General features: G+C 39.4%; 1 protein-coding gene and 1 pseudogene across 1 annotated transcript in view; one reads left to right on the plus strand and one right to left on the minus strand.

Annotated features, from left to right (window-relative positions):
* The first annotated feature begins 640 nt into the window (after nucleotides 1-640).
* Nucleotides 641-25683, plus strand: part of DZANK1 (double zinc ribbon and ankyrin repeat domains 1) — a 101458-nt gene continuing 76415 nt past the window's right edge. Inside the window, exons 1-5 of the mRNA XM_037056997.1 lie at nucleotides 641-645; nucleotides 1713-1824; nucleotides 5042-5138; nucleotides 6095-6219; nucleotides 14533-14618. Of these exons, the coding sequence (XP_036912892.1) occupies nucleotides 641-645; nucleotides 1713-1824; nucleotides 5042-5138; nucleotides 6095-6219; nucleotides 14533-14618 (425 nt within the window). The remainder of the gene's footprint in view (nucleotides 646-1712; nucleotides 1825-5041; nucleotides 5139-6094; nucleotides 6220-14532; nucleotides 14619-25683) is intronic.
* Nucleotides 2434-3353, minus strand: LOC118994388 (MICOS complex subunit MIC19-like; annotated as a pseudogene).

Raw genomic sequence — 25683 nt, forward strand, 5'->3', positions numbered from 1 at the left:
TCAAGCACCTGTTTGTTACAGAGAATATGATCAAGAGTAAAGATGGTAAAAAACTGACAATGTCAAGTGTCAGCAAATATATGGAAAAACTGGAATCCTTAAGTAATGCTGCTGGGAATGCAAAAAGGAACAGACACAGTACAGCAGTTTCTAAAAAGTTAAACATATACTTATCATATGACCCAGAAGTTTCATTCTCAGCTATCTACCCAAGAGAAATGAAAATATGTTCACATGAAGACTTATATGTGAATATTCATAGCTGCATTATTCATCATAGCTAAAAACTGGAAGTGATTAAAATGACCATCAGCTGGGGAATGGATAAACTGTGGTACATCCATAGAATGGAATACTATTCAACAATAAAAGTGATACTGATACTGAAACATCCATGCGACAACATGGATGAACCTGAAAAAAAATGAGTGAAAGAAGTAAGACAGCTAAGACTACATTTATATGATTACATGTATTTTAAATTTCTAGAAAAGGCAAAGCTATAGAGACAGGAAGCAGATCAGTGGTTTCCTGGGGTAGGGGGTAGTAGCAAGGAGTGACTACAATAAACTTGCACAAAGACTTTTGTGGTGGGGAGAATGGAAGTGTTTTAAAACAGGATTGTGGTGATAATTGCACAATGATGTAAGTTTACTAAATATCATCAAACTATATACTTAAAATCAGTGAATTTTATGGCCTATAAATTATAACTCAATAAAACTATTTTTAAAAAGTAAATAGTATAGGTGAGATGCTGGTGCTTAGAATAAATCACCACCAGTTTTTGGTTATGGGCACCTCTACATGCTTTTTCCTGGAACTTCTTTTGCATCAGAGAGTAACAACAGCAATTGTAAAATATTGTGAATAAATTGAAGACATGGTAGTATTTGAGGAATAACTTTATATCCACCAGAACAGCATATATTATGCTACCTACAGATGGGATAAGGTAAATTCCCTTAAGTCACATAGAATGATGTACAGGTAACACTATTCTTTGTTTTAGAATAGTTTGAGACAAAGTATAAAATCTTTATGGTGAGTATGGTAGATAGTCTCCAAAAACAAACCATGCCTCCCAGTGTAGCCCTTCCACTTGAACCTGGGCTGGCCCTATGACTTACTTTTGACCAATAAAATGCTTCAGAAATGATGCTAAGACTCGATCACACGAAGCTGCAGGTTCTCCTCTGGTCTCTTGGAACATAAATACTGGGTGAAGCCAGCCACCATGTAGGAAGTCTGATTTCCCTGAGACTTCCATACTGTGAGGAAGCCCAAACTAACCATCTAATAACAGAGAGAGACAGAGACATCCTAGCTTAGGCTGTGAATATGAGAAGAAAAAGTCGGAAGAAACCATTTTGGACATCCAGCCAAGTTGATCTTTTGACTCCAGGCCCAACCAATATCTGACTGCAACAACATGATAGATTGCAGATGAGAGCTACCCAGCTGAGCCTGGTTAACTTATAGGTTTATTTTAAGGCAATGCATTTTGGAGTGTTTTTTTTACAAAGTGATAGGTAATTTAAATGAAAATAAGGTTGACAAAGACCATAGAAGTTGTATTTTGATTTCTCCAATTTAAAATATAATAAATTTAGTAACTAGACTAAGGGACTTTAATAGTTATCTTAATTGCTAACCACCTTTTATGGAATTTTTGTATAATATAGAGTTTTTCTTTTTAAAATAATTTTCAGAGACTGCAGACAGAGTGGCATTGTAACAAAGGTGTTTCAGGTGGACTATGAACCACAAAATACAGTCTCTTCAGAAGACAGTGTTGAAAATGCTCTCAATTCTTCAAAGCAGGCAAGTAATGAAACTATAACACAGTCATCACACTTTTTTTTTAACAAGGCTGTCTTTATGCTGGTAAGAAAATGCCTATTTCCCCTATAATCATAAACATTATTCCAGTAAAAGAGGTACATTTTCTCTCCTTTTAACTTATGACCACCATAAGTTAAAATGAAATAGCTCTTACAAAGTCAAAGTAGAAAAGAAATAGAGAGAAACCCAATGTGCAACAGTCTAGACAAATCTGCCCCACTCTGGCCTGAGATGGGGGGCACACTCCTCTCCCCACTCCAGTTCCCTTGTCCCCAACCCAACCCCAAGCTTTGCTGAAGGGTAGGTCGCCAAATGATGGAGCTTGATTAGAAGAGAAAATTGAATAGAAAGTACAAAAGGTGGAGAGGGCTGCCTTTCTCTTTTGTCATCACATTTGGGGTTTATTAACACTGTGGTCGCTCCTTCATGGCTGATCCTGATGTAGGCCTTGGTGTTTCAAATCATTGTTAATTGAACTGTGATGTACTTCTATCTAATCTGCTCTCTGGTGCTTCTCTTTAGTAGGTTACTTTCTCATTAGGAAAAAAAAATGTTCTACCTGTGGAATTAACATTGAAGGAGTTTTGCTTGTTCTGAAAGATGATTTTATCCTCCTTTCTCAATCATGCTCTGTTTGGCCTGGTTGACACAGTGCCTCTGCTGGTTGGCCAGAGCAGAGCAGCTGAGTGTCTGCTGGGCGTTCTGGAGGCAAACACTGGAGGATTTTGGCCTGCAGATCCACACAAACTGGATGAACCTCATACCGCTTGAATTTTGCTTCCACCTCTTCAGCACCTTCCTGATGTTGTTCAGTGGTGACTTTGTAGAACTCTGAACTCCTCCCCTCCAGTCTAGCCAACTGCTCTTTGTAGTATGCACCTTGTCTCTTTATTACTCGATCTTTCCCCTCAAGCAGCTTAGCCATGTGCTTTGCTTTAGTGCGTTCCTCCTCACTTGATATTTTCTCTCGGAGAATAGCTGTGGTCAACTGCTCATTGGCAACAGCCCTTTTGCAGTCTAGTTCTTTGCCTTGCTATAGTTGTTTCTTTTTTTTATTATTTTTATTTATCTTTAGAGGGGGAAGGGAAGGTGAGAGGGAGAGAAACATCAATGTATGGTTGCCCCTTGTGCGTCCCCTGCTGGGAACTGCTGGGAATTGTCTTGCAACCCAGGCATGTGCCCCGACCGGGAATCGAACCGCAATCCTTTGGTTCGCAGGCCCGTGCTCAATCCACTGAGCTACACCAGCTAGGGCAGTCATTTCTGATTTTCATATTCTTTCTTGGCTTGCTCCAGTGCCAGGTCTTTAGTTATTCTTCTTTTCAATTCTTCATCAGAAACTGAGGCACCGTAAGCACAGAATACTGCGGAGATGTCAAGCCTGATGGAGAGAGATCCTTCATATGATTAATCACATTTTCTGAAAGCCAAATGTCCTTCACCATGGTGATGTTCTAGTTCTCATCTGCCTTGAAGGTGACCTGGCAGATGCTGGAGGTCACACCCATGGCTTCTTCCGTCCCCACAGAATCCTAGCATGGAACAATGAGCACTTTAGGTCTCCCACACACGCCTGAATGTGCCCAGTGTTTGCCTGGAGAGTGGGAGTAAGGCCATGAACCCCATAAGTTTTCTTTAAGTATAAAAAAACATAGGTTTTTTAAAGTATATTTTATTGATTATGCTATTACAGTTTTCCCAAATTTTTTCTCCCCACTCCACCTGCACTCCCCATACCCTCCAACACTCCCCCACCTTAGTTCATGTCCATGGGTTGTGCATGTAAGTTCTTTGTCTCTTCTGTTTCACATACCATTCTAAACATTCCCCCGTCTGTTTTATGCCTACCATTTATGCTTCTTATTTCCTGTACCTTTATCCACCCCATTCTTCCCCTCCCCCTCCCCACTGATAACCCTCCATGTGCTCTCCATTTCTCTGATTATGTTGTTATTCTAGTTGTTTGCTTAGTTTTTGGTTTTGTTTTTTAGGTTCAGTTGTTGACAGTTATGAGTTTGTTGTCATTTTACTGTTCATAGTTTTTTATCTTCTTCTATTTCTTAAATAAGTCTCTTTAATATTTCATATAATAAGGACTTGGTAATGATGAACTTCTTTAATTTGACTTTATCTAGGAAGCACTTTACCTGCCCTTCCATTCTAAAGGATAGCTTTGCTGGATAGAGTAATCTTGGATGATTACTCTATCATGCTATCAATGATAGCATCTCCTTGCACTGTAAGCTGCCAAGTGTCAGAGAGCATGTCTTCCATACTCAATACCTTGCACAGGAGCAGGTAGGAAAGGGCAGTGAGTGTATATTTGTTGAACAGATGCACCAGACTTGGAGAGAGGCCCTCAGTGGGCATAGCCTTAAGTTATGTTGAAGTCTTCATTCCAAAATAGCTGCAGAGCGTCACTGTGGAAAGCAAACTAGACCTATCTAAAAAGGACCTTTGCAACTTCAGTCCCCGGGCTGTGAGTATCAGTGAAATAGATCCAAGGGTAAGACGGTGGCCCAATGCACGATAATGCAACCAACTAAAAAGTCCGTCACACAGGTCTTGTTGGGGGTGAGTTGAAGTTTTCTGGGGAGTCTCTTTAGCCCAAGTGGACCAGAGGCCAGAGAGGAGGCTGTGGGACCAAAGCAGTGGGTGCAGGCAGAGTGTGGGGCTCAAGTATGATCACTGAAGGGTTCTATACTGGGCAGGGGTAGCCAGCAGAAACTGAGCCTATTATGTGTCATCAGGTGCTCAGGCTGAGTCAGGCATAAGAGATGAATCCATGGAGAAAGTACAGAGAGGAGTGTTAAGGACTGTATGTGGGCAGGTAGTGTATGTAAGTCCTGTCTTGGTCTGATCCCCACCCTGTCTTTGCCTCCTGGATCTGGCGGTCCCTCTGTTACTACTCAGACTCCTGTGATAACAACATCTTGCCTACAAGTCATACTACCTGCCTCTCATCTTGGCCACTTGACCTGGTGAGGCCTACCAACCAGATACACTGCCAACCAGGCAGCACAGATACAAGGCTGTGTGTTTCCAGAGTGAGATGAAGCAGAGTTCACTTTGTAAAATCCACTGTAAATCCTTTCAAGGAAGAAGAACACACTATGACACTGCCTCTACCACTTAGAATGTTCACATTCTAAGTGAACCTAATTAAGTGACTGACATGAAATTTTTTCATTCCTAGGAATTGAAAAATGGATTTTTTGGATCAAAACTAAGGAAGAAATCTAAGAATGCTGAAAATAAACTGGGTTGGAATGTAAACCTTAGAAAGTTTCTAGGTATGACATGAGAGAATGAAGATGACATTTAGTATTCTAAACCCCAAACAGGTTCACAGCTTATTTTGTCTGCAGAAGGGTTGGAATAAAATAAGCTATAATTTGAGTCGTAGTGCTATTTTAGTTAATGGCTTATCCACAAAAGCTAATCCAGCAGTCTGCCAAAATCAGGTTTATGACTCATTGCAATAAGGGGGTCCTATGCCAGAGGACGCATGGGGTGTACCGCCAAATAAAGGAAAAGATAGTGGAGGGCTTGGTGGGGGAGGGTCGTTTCATGTAAATGAAAGCAGAGTGTTTGAAAGGTTCAGAGCACAGCAGGGCTGTGTGTGAGGTGGTCACCATCAGGTATGGACTGCATAATGGAATCAGTGTTCTGCTACCTTGGAAACAACAAAGATAAATATGGCTATTGTGCTTAGAAATCCTTCTCTGAAGCTCTGCACCAGAGTTGGAAATTAAAGATGCTTGTCTATGTCAGAGTGGCTTAGGTCCTCAGGCAAGTTTCACATGTTTCATTCTTATTGATATTATTTGAAACAGCAGTTTCTGAACATCTGATTTTTTAGAGAACATGGTTTCTTGGCAAGTAAGAAACCTTGGTCACTCAAAGCGGGGGTGGGTGCTGTTAGGACATTTTACTGCTCTACTCTGTCCTGGGGAGATATATTTTCTGATAAACTTGCAGTTGGATTTATCTATTTTGCCAGCATGATGTGAAATATTTTGGAATGTAGCAGGGCAGATTTTAATTTTCTCAGTCTGGGCTAATTTTTTTTTTCTTTCTCAGTGCTAGTTCAACTGAGTGAGAACATCTTTACTTGATTACTACTTTAGGGAAAGAATGTGATGACAGTGGTCCCTTATTTAAAGTTTTCCAACTATTAAGTCATGTTTGCATGATTGTATATATAATTACAAATGTTCACAGAATGATGTTTTTGATGTAATTGTAGACCTTGAGGTAGGTGAAAGAAGTGAACCTAAAATACTGAAAGATCTTCGCTTCTCAGACAGTCCCCTGGAAATCCCAGCTTACCGTGAACAATCAAGTTCTAGACCACCCACCCGCCAGTCCCAGGTAACTTCTAAAGAAAATTGTAACAGTACTACATACCTACTGTCTTTTTAATGTTTCCCAGGAACTACTTTAAGGAAATGTTTCCCAGCCTTTTCGCCATGTTCCAAAACTGGGAATACTGTGCTTGGCTAGAAAGTCTCTTGTACTCATGAAGCTTACATTTTATTGAGGGGTGGGGTTAGGAAGATAATACATATGCAAATAATGAAACAAAATTTTTAAAATTGTGATACCTATCATGCAAAGATACACTGGGTAATGGGATAGAGCAGTGGTTCTCAAAGTGGACCTCACACTTCAGTGGTACAAATATCGCCTGGGAGTTTATCAGAAATGCAAATACTCAGGCCCCACTTCACACCTGCTTAATTAGGGACTCTGGAGGTGGGCCCACTAATCTGTTTTATTTAGCCCTTCTTTGATGCACATTCAAGTCTGAGAAACCCTGGGAGAGAGAATGACCATGAAGGAAGAAGTGTGTTCTAATTCAGCATATTAGGAGAAGGTATTCTTGAAAAGGTGACATTTGAATTGAACTTTCAAGATGAAGAGAAGCCAGCCCTGCAAACCTCATGGCAGCAGTAACAACGAGTACAGCAAAGTAGGTATTTGTTACCAAACAAAAGTGGGGTTCGGCTGTCTGATGCCACCCATGGGTAAATTCTGAAGGCAGACATTTGGTGAGAAAAGGAAAGAGGTCTTTTATTCAAAAGCTGCACAATCTAAGAGGACGACAGGCTCCTGCTTCATAGCCCATCCCCTCCAGAGCACCCAGAGGAAAACCCAGACACCTCCGACCAGACCAGGCCAAGGCTGTGGCCCAGAGTTCCTTCTACCATTCAAAATACTGTCCTTTGGGAATTTCAGGCAGCCACTGAGTCCTCCTCCAAGCAGCTCAGCTTCTCTTCCTGCTGTGGGCCTCAGACTCCCTTCTTTTAAGAGCCACCATTGACCACACAGCTTCTAGGGCCAGCCAGTCCCTTAAGCCCCAGCCTCCACATCCATGAAGTGGGTCCAGAAATATTGAGTGCATTTCTCCCTTCCCTCACTTTATATTTCCAAGCCCACACTTCTGTGTCCTACAAGAGTGCCCATGCACCCTAGCCAATCCTGTCCTTTTCTTAGACTGACAGGACAGCACCTCCCCCTGCTGCCATGTTGACCTCTAGGTCACATGCAGCTCTGTCCTCTGGGACTGAAAAGGAGTGGGAAGGTTCTTAGCCTTTACCTGAATACTTCACTTGCTTGACCAACACTCAGTGCCTCAGTGCAATGACCTCTTCCAGCCACGTCTTCATGGGGTGGGGGTGGGGTTGGAAGGTGGGAAGGGGCAGGAATTGCTGTCACACACCATTTAGCTTGTTATCCAGACAGTGAGGCTTCACTCACACTGCTCTGGGCCCTTTCTGCGGCTCTTCCCTCACTCAGGGCACCTGTCAGGTTAAGCTGATAACATATTGCAGGGAGGCTGGTGTGGAGAGCAAGGTAGGAGGTGAAGTGGGAGTGGTAGACTGGGCCAGAACATGGAGAGCTATGGTTCTCAAATAATGGCTGCACACTAGAATCACCTGAGGGGCTTCACAGCAATCCCAGGAACCCAAACTCAGAAATTCTGATTTAATTGATTTGGTGTGGGGTTTGGGCATAGTTTTTTTTATTTTTAAAATTCACCCTTATGTGATTCTAGTGGGTAGACATTATTGGGAATCACAGAATACTGTGGGTAAGTCCCATTATAAGAAGTTTGAATTTTCTACTCATTGTAAAGGGAATCCATCTGGACAGTAAGACATAATCCAATTTGCATTTAAAAGAAGAGAGAAAGATTTTCTCATTGACCCTAGTTTGGATCTTAGGCTGTAGAGGAATTTAGAGGGGAATATAATTTGGAAGGCTTTTGTTCCAGGTGAGAGGTGATGATCCAAACTGCCCAAACCCAGGAGAGAGGTCAGGACTAGAAATAGATATATGTGGAAACACTTGCTATACCAGAGTAGGCAAAAGTAGATTTACAGTTGTTTGTATAGAAAATATAATAATTAATAATAATACAAGAATATACTGTGTGTTTTACATACTCATAACTGTAGACTTACTTTTGCCTACTTCTGTATACATGGTATTTATAGCTTGGGTTTGTATAAGATCACTTGCCAAGAGTGTACAGAAAAAGAAGATAGCACAAGACAAAATCCTTGACTTAGGATTTGAGTAGAGGAGGAAGAGCCAAAGAAGTAGGAGAAAGCAAAAGAAAAAAATAAGAAAGAAAGAATGAAATGAAAAGAAAAGGCCAAGAGAAGAAAGGGTTTTAGTAGAAGACAGTGGTCATCTATTTGAAGTTTTACTGGGATTCAAATTAGACAAGGACAGGAACTTACCCACTGGATTTGGCAAGATGAAGTGATTTATGACCTAAGTAAAAGATGTGTGTGTGTGTGAATATATATGCACACACACATATATACACACATATATATCTATGTACAAAATAAATAAGATATATATGTGTGTGTATATTACATATATACATATATATATTAAAAAAACAGAAGAAAGATGCCCTTACACTACTTGCCTACTACTACTTCTATTATAGAAAGTTGATTTTTCAATGTTTATAAAGTCCAATTTAGAATCTTGGCCCCTAAGGACAACCTAAGAGCTCTTGCTTCTTCCTCCAGTCTGAGCCCCAGGAAGAAGATACATTGAACCACATTTTAATCTAGCTGCAACTGCTTCTTATATACCTGTGATTCCAAGTCTACTCACACTTATAATCAAGTATACAGGTTAAAAAGTATTTTCTTTCCAAACCTGGTTGAACATTACAGTAATCTGGGGGGAACTTTAGATGATAGATAGATAGATAGATTGATTGATTTCTAGCTACCCCTCCTGAAATCCTCCTAGATAATCTGATTTCATAAGCCTGGATGGAGTCTGTGGAGGACTTTGATGATCAAGGATCAGGATAAGGATCAGTCACAGGGCTAACTGCCCTTATCTCGAAATCAAGCTCTTCCCTCCACTTCGATCTATAATGCTATGGTGCAACTCATCCTGATTCCCTGATTTCTTTCATTGGCCCACTCACTGTATTTCCTGGGGGATCACAAAGCCCAGGCCAGAGGCCCACACACCTAGTTAGGTCTGCTTTCAAACTCCACTAAGCAAAAGGACAACCATCTCTATAAGAGAATATAACCTTTTTCAGTCTTATGGAAAGAATGGTTTCCTGGTTACCAAACAGAGCATTGGGCACATACAACTCTTGTGAGCAATGCTTGTGGGTATTGCTCAAATAAGAAACTGCTTCTGAGATTTAAAAAGTATCATTTTGAAAAATGAATGGTATATGACAAAACACAATCATAACTATTTTCAGAAAAACAACCTTGCATGTCCTTACTTATCTCTAATATGTTTAGAAAGAATTCTTTTCTCTGTGCAAGGATATTTATATAACCTTGTTCACCTAGTTACTTAAGAATTGTTTTTTTTTTTCCAAGGGAAAGAGAGTAAAACATCATGTAAAGATGTCAAGATTCAGAATTCTAAAAAAAAGGGGAAGATGAGGACAAGTTTAGGGAATTTGACTAGAGTTTAGAGGGCCAAAGAAGCTGTAAAGGACCAAAAAATGTTTATCTTCCCCCTTTTTTCTTCATATTGATAAGACATTCTTCTCAATATTCCAGCTCAATCTCACCCAAAGCATACTTCAGCAAACATCAGAATTAATGATGCTGGTGGGTATTATAACATGTCAATAACCACCATGGAGACAAGGTGTCTCTGAGCTAAGAATCTGGTCTGGGGACATTATCAAGGGCCANGTCCTTACTTATCTCTAATATGTTTAGAAAGAATTCTTTTCTCTGTGAAAGGATATTTATATAACCTTATTCACCTAGTTACTTAAGAATTGTTTTTTTTTCCAAGGGAAAGAGAGTAAAACATCATGTAAAGATGTCAAGATTCAGAATTCTAAAAAAAGGGGGAAGATGAGGACAAGTTTAGGGAATTTGACTAGAGTTTAGAGGGCCAAAGAAGCTGTAAAGGACCAAAAAATGTTTATCTTCCCCCTTTTTCTTCATGTTGATAAGACATTCTTCTCAATATTCCAGCTCAATCTCACCCAAAGCATACTTCAGCAAACATCAGAATTAATGATGCTGGTGGGTATTATAACATGTCAATAACCACCATGGAGACAAGGTGTCTCTGAGCTAAGAATCTGGTCTGGGGACATTATCAAGGGCCAGGCAGCAGAGTAAATGCATGAGACAGCCTTTATGGAACATAAATAACAGCTGACACCTAGCTTTAGTGTCAGGGCACAAGTCTGGGGGTTCTCTGGCCAGGTGGAATGCCCCCTGCCAGCTCAAGGGGTTATTTCTACTCAGCTCCAGCCAACGTTTAAGAAGAAGGCCTACAAGGATGTTCAACTTTTTGATGTCTCTACGCCACACTGGAAGAAGTGTTCTCTTGGGCTACACATTAAATACTTTGTGACACATAATCACAAAAAAATTTCATAATGTTTTAAGTATGTTTACAATTGTGTGTTGGGCCACATCCATAGCCATCTGGAGCTGCATGTGGCCTGAGGGTCGCAGGTTAGACACCCCTGGGTGCATTCAGTCTTTCTACCTCTGAGGAATTTGCAGGCAGAAACCTGCATCTTAAAAAAAAAAAAAGAAAGAAAGAAACCTGCATCTTATGTTATAACCTAATTTAAATGTTAGTGATTACTTAAAAGTTTGTTTAAAAAAAGAATTTGTGGGAGTTCTAGCCCAGATGGAGGCGTAGGTAGAAACACTTCACTTCCTCTTACAAACAAAAGGATAACAACCAATCTAAAATCAATAAACCACCACAAGTGTGAGAAAATCAAACTGCATGGAACTCCAACAACCAAGAAATTAAAGAAAAAGTCAACCAAAATAACCAGACCAGTAAGATTCTGCAGTGAGGCAGCAGACTGAGGGTAGGTCTGACTGAATGGGAAATTGAGACTCTGAGTTGACTGTGGACTAAGTGGTTGTTGCGGTGGGAGAAACTCCCAGTCTCACACAAGAGTTTGTTGAAAAGTACTCTAGAGAGGAGCAGGAGAGCTGCATTGTTCCCTTTCTGGCCCCTCTTTCACAGGCAGCACCACAGCACAGCAAAGAGGGTTTCCCTGCCCCCTTACAACTTATCAGGTGCACCAAGACAAAGAAATATGGCCCAAATGAAAGAACAGAAAGAGAACTTTCTGTCCCAAATAATCTCAGAAAGAGACCTAAGCAATGAGGAGAAAGCCAACCTATCTGATGGAGAATTTAAAGCACTGGTAATCAAAATAATCACAGAACTGATTGAACTTGGTCAAAAAGTAAAAAAACAAATGAAAGATACCAAAAATGAAATAAAACAAAATATTCAGGGTACCAACAGTGACAGGAAGAAAACCAGGACTCAAAGCAATGATTTGGAACAAAAGGGAAAAATAAACATCCAACCAGAACAGAATGAAGAAACAAGAATTCAGAAAAGTGAAGAGACACTTACAGACCTCTGGGGCAGCCTGAAACATTCCAATATCCGAATTATAGAGGTGTCAGAGGAGAACAACAGCAAGACATTGAAAACTTAATTGAACAAATAAATGAAGGAAAAATTTCCCAATCTGGCAAAGGAAATAGACTTCCAGGAAGTCCCGGAAGCCCAGAGAGTCCCAAAGAAGTTGGACTCAAAGAGGAACACACCAAGGCACACCATCATTAAGCTACCCAAAATTAAAGATAAGGAGAGAATCTTAAAAGCAGCAAGAGAAAAGAAGACAGTTATCTACAAAGGAGTGCCCATAAAGCTATCAGTTGATTTCTCAAAAGAAACCTTGCAGGCAAGATGGGGCTGGAAAGAAGTATTTGAAGTCATGAAAGGCAAGGACCTACATCCAAAATTACTCTATCGAGCAAAGCTTTCATTTAGAGTGGAAGGGCAGATAAAGTGCTTCCCAGATAAAGTCAAGTTAAAGGAGTTCATCATCACCAAGCCATTATTATGTGAAATGTTAAAGGGACTTATCTAAGAAAAAGAAGATAAAAAAGATGGACAATAAAATAACAACAAACTCACAATTATCAACAAATGAACCTAAAAGAAAAGAAAAACAATGAAAACAAAAACTAAGCAAACAACCAGAACAGGAACAGAATCAGAGAAATATACATCACAGGGGGGGATTTCAGTGGGGAGGAGAAAGGGAGGAAAAGGGCGGGGGGCGGGAAGTACAGGGAAAAAGAAGCATGGTTAGTAGGCATAAGGTAGATGGGAAGAGATTAAAAAATGGTATGAGAAACAGGACTCAAAGAACTTATATGTACAAACCATAAACATGAACTAAGAGAGGGGAATGCTGAAGGGTTGTGGGGTACAGAATAGCAGGGGGATAAAGGGGGAAAATTGGGAAAACTAATAGTATAATCAATAAAAAATACTTTAAAAAGAATTGTATATTTGGGGCAAATAAAACTCAAAGGCAGGCTAAATTTGGCCAATAGACCACCACTTTGAGACTTTCAGTCTAGGCTATATTGGATCTGACACAAAAACAACTGAAACCCTTTGACCGATCCCCATTGTCTGCAACATAAAGTCTGGAGTCCTAAGCTCAGCCTGCAGACATGTTGGAGAAGCTACTGTTGATCTGGCCTGAGGCAGGTGACTTGGACTATCTGAGCCTCAGTAGCATCTTCATCTCAAAAATGAGGAATATATGTGCCATTAGATATGATGCACTAAGATAGATACCATATAATTTCTCTGGTATTTGTACCAAAGTGCATGAATGAATCCAATCACAAGGAAACGTCAGACAAAACCAAAGTGAAGGGGATTCTACAAATTAACTGACCTGTTACTCTTCAAAAATGTCAACATCATAAAGGATATACGAACTGAGAAACTATTTCAGATTAAAGGAGACAAAAGTGAGATGACAACTAAATGAAAGTATGATTCTAGAGTTAATCCTAAAGCAAGAAAAATATAGCTGTGAAGGACATCATTTGCACAATCAATAAAGTTTAAATAAAGATCTGTGGGTTAGATTTCATATATATATATATATATATGAAATTTATATATATATATAAATTATATATATATAATTTATTTTTAGAGAGAGGGGAAGGGAGGGAGAAAGAGGAGAGAAACATCAGTGTATGGTTGCCTCTCACACACCCTCTACTGGGGACCTTGCCCACAACCCAGGTATGTGCCCTGACTGGGAATCAAACTGGCAATCCTTTGGTTTGCAGGCCAGCACTCAATCCACTTAGCCACATAAGCCAGAGCTAGATAATATATTACATCACTGTTAATTTTTTTGGTTTTGATAACTGTGTAAGAGGACATCCTTGTTCATAGGAAATGCACACTGAAGTATTTAGAGACAGAGGACATTGTTACTGTAGCTTATTCTCCACAGTTCTGAGAAAGAGAGAGAGGGAGAAAGAGAATGAAATCACTTGGGGCAAAATGTTAACATGAATGACTGCTTAAACTCGTTATACAGGAGTTATTTGTACACTCCTTGCAACTTTTCTGTAAGTTTGAAATTATAAAAAGTAAATGTTAAAAGAATAAAATAAAATGGGGATATTACCCACCTCCTAAGGTCATTGTGAATTGTCAAGGAGATAACAGCTACAAAAAAATACTGTCCAACCCTCCATAAGTGTTAGCTTCTTCCCTCGTGTTGCTTCTCAAAACTTCCTTTCTGTCCCAATTTATTACCACTCGGACATATAGACCACATCAAACCAATCACAGGATAGGCTGTGAGTTGCAGGAGGGGCTATGTGCTGTGATGTTTATCTTTCTCCCTCCTTGCATCAAACACAGTGCCTGGTATAGAGTGGATGCTCAAATAAGTAAGTTGAAGTGAGTTCAGTGTTTGTGGATGACAGCAGACAGTTGCTGCATTTATTCTTTTAGGTGAGTCCTTTTGGGTTTCCTAGGGATATAATCTTCGAGAAAAATGTGTGCTAACTTAGGTTTCTAGATTCTAAAATCTTGTTCGTCTAAAGCCAAATTCAGATATCTTCTCTTGTAAACTTATGTTTTTAATGTAATATACATATCTGATTACAAAGAGCATTTTAATTTTTAATGTTGGATACTGGGGTAATCATTACTTACAATTTCCCCAATCATGGTTTTGAAATGACAGAGGCTGGATGTAAGAAAAAAAGTTAAAATTAATGTTTAATGAAATTTCATTATACCACAGCTTTTACCATGATTATATTATATTCTTAATTTTAGTTCCCTGGTTTTGCACACATAACTGGCCATAAGGGTTTGACAAGCACAGAGATCATGAGAATTCAAAGGGAGACAGACTTTCTCACGTAAGTAATCTCATTCTCTTTATTATTTCTTAAAACCTTCTAAGACGCATTGTGGTCAAAAAGAATTTAAAGATGGAACATAATCATGTTTGCCCACCCACTGTTTTTTATTAAATTTTACAGGTATTAATGGCATAATTGACATAAAATAAACTGCACTTATTTAATGAGCACAATTGACATATGCATATAACTTTAAAACTATCACCTCAGTCAAGAAAATGAACAAATCTATCACTTCCAAATGTGTTGTACCTTTTTGAAATTTTCTCTTGTGCCCCTCCTTATTTGTAAGCAACTGTTGATCTGCTTCTTGTTACTATAGCTTAGTTCGCATTTGATTTCATATATAAATAGAATCATTCAGCTAGTACTTTTTTGGCCAGCTTCTTTAATTTAGCCCAATTATTTCGAGATTCACCCATGTTGTTGGATAAAACAAACATTTATTTCTGTTTAATGCTGAATAGTATTAAATTGTACAGATACATCACAATTTGTTTATCTAGTTACCTATTGATAGATATCAAGGTCGTTTCCAATTTTTGGCTATTACAGATAAATCTATGAACATTTGTATACAAGTAGTCCTGTGCAGATGCTTTCATTTCACTGAGGTAAATACCTAGCAATGGAATGCCAGGGCCATGTGATAGGTGTATGTTTACCTGAAAAACAAACAAACAAACAAAACTGTCAAAGTGTTTTCCAAAGAGGTTGTACCGTTTTACATTCCCACCAACAGTATAGAGAGTTACAGTTGCTCTACATCCTCACAAATACTTTTATTTTTGTTTTTATTCATTTTAGTGAAATAGCAGATATGTTTTTTAATCATTTTTAAATTTTCAATTACAGTTGGCATATATTATTATTATATTAGTTTCAGGCATACACCCCAGTGATTAGTCATTACATACATAATAAATTATCATCCCAATAAATCTCACACCCATCTGACACCATACATAGTTATTAGACTATTATTGACTATTCCCAATGCTGTACTCTACATCTCCATGACTATTCTGTAACAATCAATTTGTACTTCTTAATCACTTCACCTTTTTTACCCATCACTCTGAATCTTCCTCCATCTGGCAACCATCAAAAACATTCTCTGTATCTATGATTCTATTTCTGTTCAGTTTATTCATTTTGTTGCCTTCTAGATTTAATTGTTGATAGATATGTATTTATTGCCTTTTTATTGCTCATTCATATTTTTGATCCTCTTCTTAAAAAAGGTCCTTTAACATTTCACATAATACTGGTTTGGTGGTAATGAACTTTTCTTGTCTGGGGAGCTCTTTATCTGTCCTTTAATCTAAATGATAGTTTCACAGGACAGAGTAATCTTGGTTGTAGGTCCTTGCTTTCCACCACTTTGACTGTTTCCTGCCAATCCTTTCAGGTCTGCAAAGTTTTTATAAAGAAAACAACTCCCTTGTAGGTAACTAACTGCTTTTCTCTTGTTGCTTTTAGGTTTCTCTATTTGTCTTTAACCTTTGGCATCTTAATTATGATGTGTCTTGGTATGGAACTCTTTGGGTTTATCTTGTTTGGGACTCTGCACTTCCTGGATTTGTATGTCTATTTCCTTTACCAAGTTAGGGGAATTTTCTGTCATTATATTTTCAAATATGTTTTCAATTTCTTGCTCTCTCTTACCTTCCAGCAGCCCCATAATGCAAATATTGATATACTTGAAGTTGTCCCAGAGACTTCTTACACCATCCTTTTTAAAGATTATTTTTCCTTCTTGTTGTTCTGATTGTTTGTTTTTTCTTAGATTCCAAATCACTGATTCATCTTCTACTTTGTCTAATCTGTTGATTCCCTGTAAATTGTTCATTTCAATTAGTGTATTCTTCATTTCTGACTATGTCTTTTTCATGCTGTTGAGGTTCTCACTGAGTTCCTTGAGCATCCTTAAACCAGTGTTTTGAACTCTGCATCTGTTAGATTGCTTGTCTTCATTTTGTTTAGCTCTTTTTTGGAGTTTTGTTTTGTTTTTTCATTTGGGCCATGTTTCTTTGTCCCCTCATTTTGGTAGCTTCCCTGTATTTGTTTCTATATATTAGGTAGAGATGCTACATCTGCCCAGTGCGGTGGAGTGACCTAATGTAATTGGTGTCCTGTAGGGTTCAGTGGCACAGCTTATCACCCTATCACCTTAGCTGGACACTCAAGGTGTGCCCTTCCTGTGGGCTGAGTATACCCTCCCCTTGCAGTTGAGCCTTGACTGCCATTAGCACATCAATGGGAGGGATTTACCCAGGTCAATCAGCTGCAGGGACTGGTAATGACCACTGACCAACAACCTACAATCACCATGGAGGATCAGTTGTGCAGGGCCCACTCCATAGAGTAGGTCTTACTTCAGCAGGGATCAGTTGCCCAGTGAGTCCATCCCTTAAGTATATCATTTGTGGAGGTCATTGGGTGGTGGTGCTTCGATATAGTCTGAAGCTGTCTACTGAGTATGCAGGCTCTGGGGCCTTCTGGGAGATGCAGGCCAAGGTCAGCTACCACCTTTCTCCTGCTCAATAGCCACCAGCATAAGTTACAAAGTGATCTGCAGATGGCTGCTACTTGTGCTAGACTTGGAATTGCCTAGGCAAGGCCAAACTGAGAACCAAGTCTGGCTGCTGCTAGTGCCAGGCCTGGGGCCAGTTAGTGAAAGGTCCGTGGCTCACTGAGGCCAAATGTTGCTTGTATGAGAGATTTTAGGAGAAACTGAACCAAGAGCCAAGACAAGCCATTTGTATGAAAAATCTACTGGGCACAGTTTGGGTGGCCTCAAAGTTACATGGGGCTGGGGCCTCAGGGAATCACCAGAGAGGAGCAAATACTGTGAACCAGGTTTATGGAGTCTCAGATATGGTACCCACCTGCTGGCTCTGTGGGGAGAGGGCTCATCAAAGGAATTATGGCCCCTGGCAGCACTCCTGTTTAGGAAAAAGTTGCCATTTTAGTTCTCACCCTGATGCCAAACAATTCAGTTCCTTCCCTGTTTATCTCTAGTGCTGTTCAAACTGCTGCTCTGTGCTGGAGCTCAAAGGAAATGAGTCCAAGTAAGTCCATCCATAGGCCCTTTAAGGAGCTGCTTAGGACTCTGGAAGCCTTCATCTTTTTCAAACCTAATCCCTGCTGGTTTTTAAAGCCAGAAGTTATGGGGACTTCTCTTCCTGGCACTGGAAAACTGGGCTGGGGAGCCTGGTGTGGAGCTGGGACCCATTGTTCCTCACGGGGGGCCTTGACAGTTGAGATCCCCCCACGGATATTCTCCTGAGTTTTAGTTGCCACATATCAGTGTGGGACCATCCCATTCCACTTCTCCACTTCTCCTACCAGTCTCAGTGTGGTTTCTTCTTTAATTCCATAGTTGTAGGACTTCCATTCAGCTCATTTTCAGGTGGTTCTGCATGATGGTTATTCTGTAGTTTAGTTGTACTTCTGATGTAGTTGTGGGAACAGGTGAGGACTATGTTTACTTATACTGCCATTGTGACCAGAAGTCCCTGGATGTGGTTTTAATTTGCATTTCCCTAGCAACTAATTATTTTGAATGTCTTTTAATGTGCTTATTTGTTCTCTATACATCTTCTTTGGGAAAGTATCTGTTCAAATTTTTTTGTGTTTTAAAAATTGGGCTCTATATCTTTGCATTATAGAGTTATTCACGTTTTCTTGTGTTACATGTAAGTTTTGCGAATATATTCTTCCAGTCTTTGGATTTTCATTTTCCTATAAAAGTTCTTTTTTTCCAAAAGAGCTAAAGTTTTTACATTTGATGAAATCTAATTAATTAATTTTTCTTTTATACATCCTGCTTATTTTGACGCAAAAAATATTTTCCAAACCCAAGACATGGCCCTGACCCCCACAGCTGAGCTGCCATTCACTGAGTCTTTCGTTCCTCCCTCCTTCCCTTCCTTCTTTACTCCCTTCCTTCCTTCCTTCCTTTTTTACAGTGTGGAATGTTTATTGAGTAAAGGGTAAGGTGACTGGGTAGAAGGGGGAGATATTAAAAGGAGTCATGCTGTGCTTTTTTGTCAAATATTTATGCGGACAACCATTTAGCACTTTGGATCAGAAAACCAGGGCTCAGAGATGTTAAATCACTTGCAAAGTCTCACATGGCACAGATGGACTGGAACCTAGTTGCAGTTGGTTCAGGGAGGGGCAAGGACCCAGGGAGGAGCAAGGATCTGGTCTACATCACACAATTAGGGAGGAAGAGAGGGAACGATTGAAGGAAGGACATTTCTCCCTTTGGATAGGTCAGTGAACTGAGGCCCAGTATAAGGCAGTAGCTTTAGCAGAGCTGGGGAGTAAATTTGAGTGTGCTGCTGTGTGGGTCAGATGCCAAGGTCCAGAGCCAGGTCTGAACTTAGTGGAGGCACATGTGCTGTGCCATCTCCATGGTGTCGTGGAAGCAGTGTGGGCAGAGCAGGCAGGTTTGTGGGCATGGTGCAGGGACAGGTAGCTGGAGTGCTCGAAGTTCACATGTGAAGTACTTGAGTTCTGAGCGTGACCTGCAGTGGCTTTGCAGCTGCAGGGTGCTGGCAACTGTAGCTCCTGCAAGGACTAGGCTCTCCCAGGGGTGGCTCATGCAGGAGCCACCCCGTGGCTCCTCCTCCAGCTGCTTTGTGTACATGTAGGGGACCTTGTTGGCATCAGTAAGCAGGTGGCAGCCCAGCTGTTGGGGTCAGGGCTCCACCACCAAGGAAGTGGAGGAGGGGCCTTCCAGACGCTAAAATATACCCAAATCACATCCAACAATACATCAAAAAGATCATACACTACGACCAAGTGGGATTTATCCCAGGGACACAAAGATGGTTCAATATTCATAAATCAGTAAATGTAATACATCACATAAACAAAAGAAAAGACGAAAACCACATGATCATATCAATAGACGTGGAAAAAGCTTTTGATAAGGTACAACACCCATTTATGATAAAGGTACTCAGCAAAGTGGGAATAGAGGGAGCATTCCTCAATATAATAAAGGCCATATATGAAAGACCTACAGCCAACATCATACTCAATGGGCAAAAACTAAAAGCTTTTCCACTAAGATCAGGTACAAGACAAGGTTGCCCACTTTCACCACTTCTATTCAATATAGTATTAGAAGTTCTAGCTGCAGCGATCAGACAAGAAAAGGAAATAAAAGGCATCCAAATCGGAAAGGAGGACACAAAACTGTCATTGTTTGCAGATGACATGATAGTGTACATGGAAAATCCTATAGCCTCTACCAAAAAACTGCTGGAACCAATAAATGAATTTGGCAAAACAGAGGGATACAAAGTCAATATCCAGAAATCAAAGGCATTTCTGTATACCAACAATGAAACAGCAGAAGCAGAAATAAAGAAAAAAATCCCATTCAATATAGCAAAAACAAAAATAAAATACCTAGGAATAAACCTAACCAAGGAAGTAAAAGACCTGTATACTGGAAACTACACAACACTGAAGAAAGAAATCAAGGAAGACACAAACAAATGGAAACATATACTATGTTCATGGATTGGAAGAATTAACATCATCAAAATATCCATACTACCCAAAGCAATTTACAGATTTAATGCAATACCTATTGAAGTACCAATGGCATATTTCACAGACATAGAAGAAACACTTCAAAAATTTATATGGAACCATAAAAGACCCCAAATAGCAGCTGCAATTTTGAGAAAGAAGAACAAAGTAGGAGGGATTACAATACCTGATATCAAACTGTATTACAGGGCCACTGTAATCAAAACAGTCTGGTACTGGCATAAAAACAGGCACATAGACCAATGGAACAGAACAGAGAACACAGAAATATACCCAAATTTCTACAGTCAATTAATATTCGACAAAGGGGGCAGTAACATAAAACAGAGTAAAGATAGCCTTTTCAACAAATGGTGTTGGGAAAACTGTACAGCTACATGCAAAAAAATGAAACTCGAGCACCAACTTACACCATACACCAAAATAAATTCAAGGTGGATAAAAGACTTAAATATAAGCCGTGAAACCATTAAAGCCCTAGAGGAGAGCATTGGCAGGAAAATCTCAGATATTCCACGCAGCAATATTTTTACTGATACGTCCCCTAGAGCAAGGGACATAAAGGAAAGAATAAACAAATGGGATCTCATCAAACTTAAAAGCTTCTGTATGGCTAAGGAAAACAGTATCAAGATAAAAAGAGAAGCAACTGTTTGGAAAAACATATTTGCCAATGATACTTCAGACAAAGGTTTAATCTCCAAAATATACAAAGAACTCACATGACTCCACTCAAAGACGAGCAACCGAATTAAAAAATGGGCAAAGGACTTGAATAGACACTTCACCAAGGAGGACATACAGAGGATCCAGAGACACATGAAAAGATGCTCGATATCACTATCTATCAGAGAGATGCAAATTAAAACCACAATGAGATACCACTTTACACCAGTCAGAATGGCTATCATAAACAAAGAAACAAACAACAAGTGTTGGAGAGGTTGTGGAGAAAAGCGGACTCTAGTTCACTGTTGGTGGGATTGCAGACCTGTATAACCACAATGGAAAACAGTATGGAACTTTCTAAGAAAACTAAAAATGGACGTGCCTTTTGACCCAGCAATTCCACTGTTAGGAGTATATCCTAAGGACCCTGAAGCACCAATCCAAAAGAACCTATGCACCCCGATGTTCATAGCAGCACAATTCACGATAGCGAAGAGTTGGAAGCAACTTAGATGCCCATCAGTAAATGACTGGATCAAAAAACTATGGTACATTTCCACAATGGAATTCTATGCTGCAGAAAGGAAGAAGGAGCTCCTACCCTTTGCAACATCATGGATGGAACTGGAAAGGATCATGCTGACCGAAATAAGCCAGGCGGTGAAAGACAAATTCCATATGATATCACCATTAACAGGAATCTAAACAACAAAACAAGCAAGCAAAATGTGACCAAAGACACTGAAATACAGAACGTGCTGACAGGGTCCAAAGAGGAGAGAATCACAGGGGAAAAGGGGAAGGACTCATATGAACAAGTATAAAGGACACATGGACAATAACTAAGGTGGGGGGCAGAAATGGGAGGGAGGTGGGGAGCACTGGGGGGGCAGAGCTGGGAATACAAGACAGAAAATTGTACTTGAACAAGAATTAAATTAAAAAAAAAGAATGATTTTAAACTAGACATTCAATTTCTTTAATAGATATAAGTCTTTGTGGGTTTATCTATTTCTCTTTTAATGAACCTTGCATTTTATTTGCTTTTATTTTTCTAATTTTGTTAATGTGGAAGATGAAGCCATTCATTTGAAACCTTTCTTCTTTTCTAATTATAGGCATTTAGAACTCTAATATAGTCATTTCCTGCTAAGTACTGCTTTAGTTGAAACCCCCAAATTTTGATATCCTGTTTTCTTTTTAATTCAGTTTAAACTGGTTGTAATTATTCTTATTTCTTTTTGACCCATGGGCTATTAGAATTGTTTTTGTTAAATTTCCCAATATATGGGGATTTGCTTTACATATTGTGGTTTATTTAAAATTTAATTCTTTCAGAGAATATATATACTATATGATTTAATTGGTAAATATTTCATGCACCCTCAAAAAGAATGTATATTTTGCTAGACTAAGTGTTATATAATTGTCAATTAGGTTAAGCTGGTTGAGAGTGTTAAGTCATTTTTATTTTTATTAATGTTATCTCTATTCAATCAATTTCTGAGAAAGTTAGGTTGAAATCTACGATTATAATTATGGATTTGTCTATTTACCTTTGCACTTCTATCAGTTTCTTGCTTCACGTAATTTGAAGCTCTATTAAGTACGTAAACCTCTTAGATTTTTATGTCCTGTTGCTGAATTGACCCCTTTATCACAAAACAATGCGAGTAATATTCTTTGTTGAGAAATCTGTTTTGTCTGATATTAATGAAGTTATTTCCCCTTTCCTCAGATTAGTGTTTGCATGATGTGCCTTCCATTCTTTTGTTTTTAACTCATGTGTATTTCTCTGTAAAGTTGAGTTTTTTAAAACAGCACACAGTTAAGTCTTGCTTTGTTAAAAATTGCATCTGACAATCTCTGCATCTTGAGATGAGAGTATATTTATTCTGATTATTGATATGCTTGATTTTGAATCAGCCACCATGCTATTCATTTTGTTTTTTTATTTGCTTTTGTCTTTTTTTTCTGCCTTCTTTTGGATTAATTGAGTATGTTTTATGATTCTGTTTTAGTATTTGATCTCCTTTGTTGGCTTATTAGCTATAACATTTTTTAGTAGTTGCTGTAGGGTTTATAGTATATGAACATTTTAAACTTATCATAGTTTATCTTCAAGTAATACTATATTGGGTGCTTAGTTGTCTTTAACTTCATTTGAAACAATTTTGTTAGATTATATTGTGACAACTATCAGTCATATCAGCATGGATTTAAAAGAATTTATCAGAGACTTCCAGCCATGATGGAGGCCTAGGTAGACACACTGTGCCTCCTCACACAACCAANTATGCTTGATTTTGAATCAGCCACCATGCTATTCGTTTTGTTTTTTTATTTGCTTTTGTCTTTTTTTTCTACCTTCTTTTGGATTAATTGAGTACGTTTTATGATTCTGTTTTAGTATTTGATCTCCTTTGTTGGCTTATTAGCTATAACATTTTTTAGTCGTTGCTGTAGGGTTTATAGTATATGAACATTTTAAACTTATCATAGTTTATCTTCAAGTAATACTATATTGGGTGCTTAGTTGTCTTTAACTTCATTTGAAACAATTTTGTTAGATTATATTGTGACAACTATCAGTCATATCAGCATGGATTTAAAAGAATTTATCAGAGACTTCCAGCCATGATGGAGGCCTAGGTAGACACACTGTGCCTCCTCACACAACCAAAATAAAGACAACAAAAATTTAGAAACAAAATAACAACCAGAACTGACATAAAATTGAATTGTATGGAAGTTAGACAGCCAAGGAGCTGAAATAGACACATTTATCCAGACCGGTAGGTGGGGCAGAGTCAGGCAGCTGAGCAGAGAGGAGTTGTGCACAGGAAGCATTGACACAGGGCCTGCAAGGCACCCCGGGTGTGCAAGACGCAGAGGGCAGACCATGGGCATGCAGACGGTGGCTGGCAGAACCTGGGCACAGGGTGGCAATTGTGAAGCAGGGCACTGCACGCAAGGCGGCTGGCTGATCAGGCAGTAGTTTCACATTTGTGTGCAGATAACTGGGGAGCAAGACAGACTGCGTAATCCAGGGTCCCAGCACTGGGAAATAAAGCCTCAAAACACTGACTGAAAATACCTGTGGGGGTTGAGGCACAGGGAGAGACTCCCAGCCTCACAGGAGAGTTCGTGGGAGAGACCCACAAGGTCCTTGAATGCACACAAGCCCACCCACATGGGAATCAGCACAAGAAAGGCCCAGTTTGCTTGGGGGAAGCAGCAGAAGGGACTGAAATCCGACAGAGAGAAGAGCAAGCACCATTGTTCCCTTTCAGACCCCCTTACCCACATATAGCATCACAACCCAACTACTTGGTTGCCCCACCCTGGTGAACACCTAAGGCTCCACCCCTTACTACTTAACAGGTACAACAAGACCAAAAAAATGGCTGAAAGGGAAGAACAGATCAGAGCTCCAGAAATAATACAATTAAGAGATAAAGAGATAGCCAACCTATCAGATGCACAGTTCAAAACACTGGTTATTAGGATGCTCACAGAATTGGTTGAATTTGGTTGCAAATTAGATGAAAAAATGAAGGCCACAATAAGTGAAATGAAGGAAAATGCACAGGAAACCAATAGTGATGGAAGGGAAACTGAGACTCAAAACAATCAAGTGGACCAGAAGGAAGACAGAAACAACCGAAAAAGAATGAAGAAACAGAAATTTAAAAACATGAGGAGAGGCTTAGGAACCTCCAGGACATCTTTAAACATTACAGCATCTGAATTATAGGGGTACCAGAAGGGGAAGAGGAACAGCAGCAAGTGGAAAACTTATTTGAGCAAATAATAAAGGAGAACTTCCCCAATCTGGCAAAGGAAATAGACTTCCAGGAAGTCCAGAACGCTCAGAGAGTCCCAAAGAAGGTGGACCCAACACACCAAGGCACATCATAATTAATAAATGATGAAGATTAAAATGCAGGAGAGAATCCTAGAAGCAGCAAGAGATAAGGAGACTGTTACCTACAAAGGAGTTCCCATCAGACTGCCAGCTGATTTCTCAAGAGACCTTATAGGCAAGAAGGGGCTGGAAAGAAGCATTCCAAGTCATGAAATCCAGAGACCTACGTCCAAGATTGCTCTATCCAGCAAAGCTTTCATTTAGAATTGAAGGGCAGATAAAGTGCTTCTCAGATAAGGTCAAGTTAAAGAATTTCATTGTCACCAACTCCTTATTTTATAAAATGTTAAAGGGACTTATCTAAGAAAAAGAAGATAAAAAAACATGTATAGTAAAATGACAGCAAACTCACAATTATTAACAACCATACCTAAAACAAAAGCAAACTAAGCCAACAACTAGAACAGGAACAGAACCACAGAAATGGAGATCACATGGAGGATTAGCAACAGGGGAGTGGGAGGAGGAGAGAGGGGGAAACGGTACAAAGAATAAGTAGCATAGATGGTAGGTAGAAAACAGACAAGGGAAGGGCAGGAATAGTATGGGAAATGTAAAAGATAAAGAACTTTAAGATGCATCAACATGAAGTAAGGTGGGGAATGAGGGTGGGAGAGGGTGTGCAAGGTGGAGGGGAATGAAGAGGAGAAATGGGGCAACTGTAATAGCATAATGAATAAAATATATTTAAAAAACTTATCAAAATTGTTGAAATTTTTGTGCAGCCATTTGCTATTGAAATGTAAGGAGATATGCAACATCTTTTGCAATTATGTTTTTATTTCAAAAAGGGTGAAAACACAAGTGAAACACACAGAAAGATTTATGCAGTGTATGGAGAAGATGCTGTGCCTGATCAAACATGTAAAAAGTGGTTTGCGAGATTTC

This window comes from Sturnira hondurensis, unplaced genomic scaffold (assembly GCF_014824575.4).
Source record: "Sturnira hondurensis isolate 20B ecotype Veracruz unplaced genomic scaffold, ASM1482457v3 Scaffold0009244, whole genome shotgun sequence".
Taxonomy (NCBI): Eukaryota; Metazoa; Chordata; class Mammalia; order Chiroptera; family Phyllostomidae; genus Sturnira; species Sturnira hondurensis.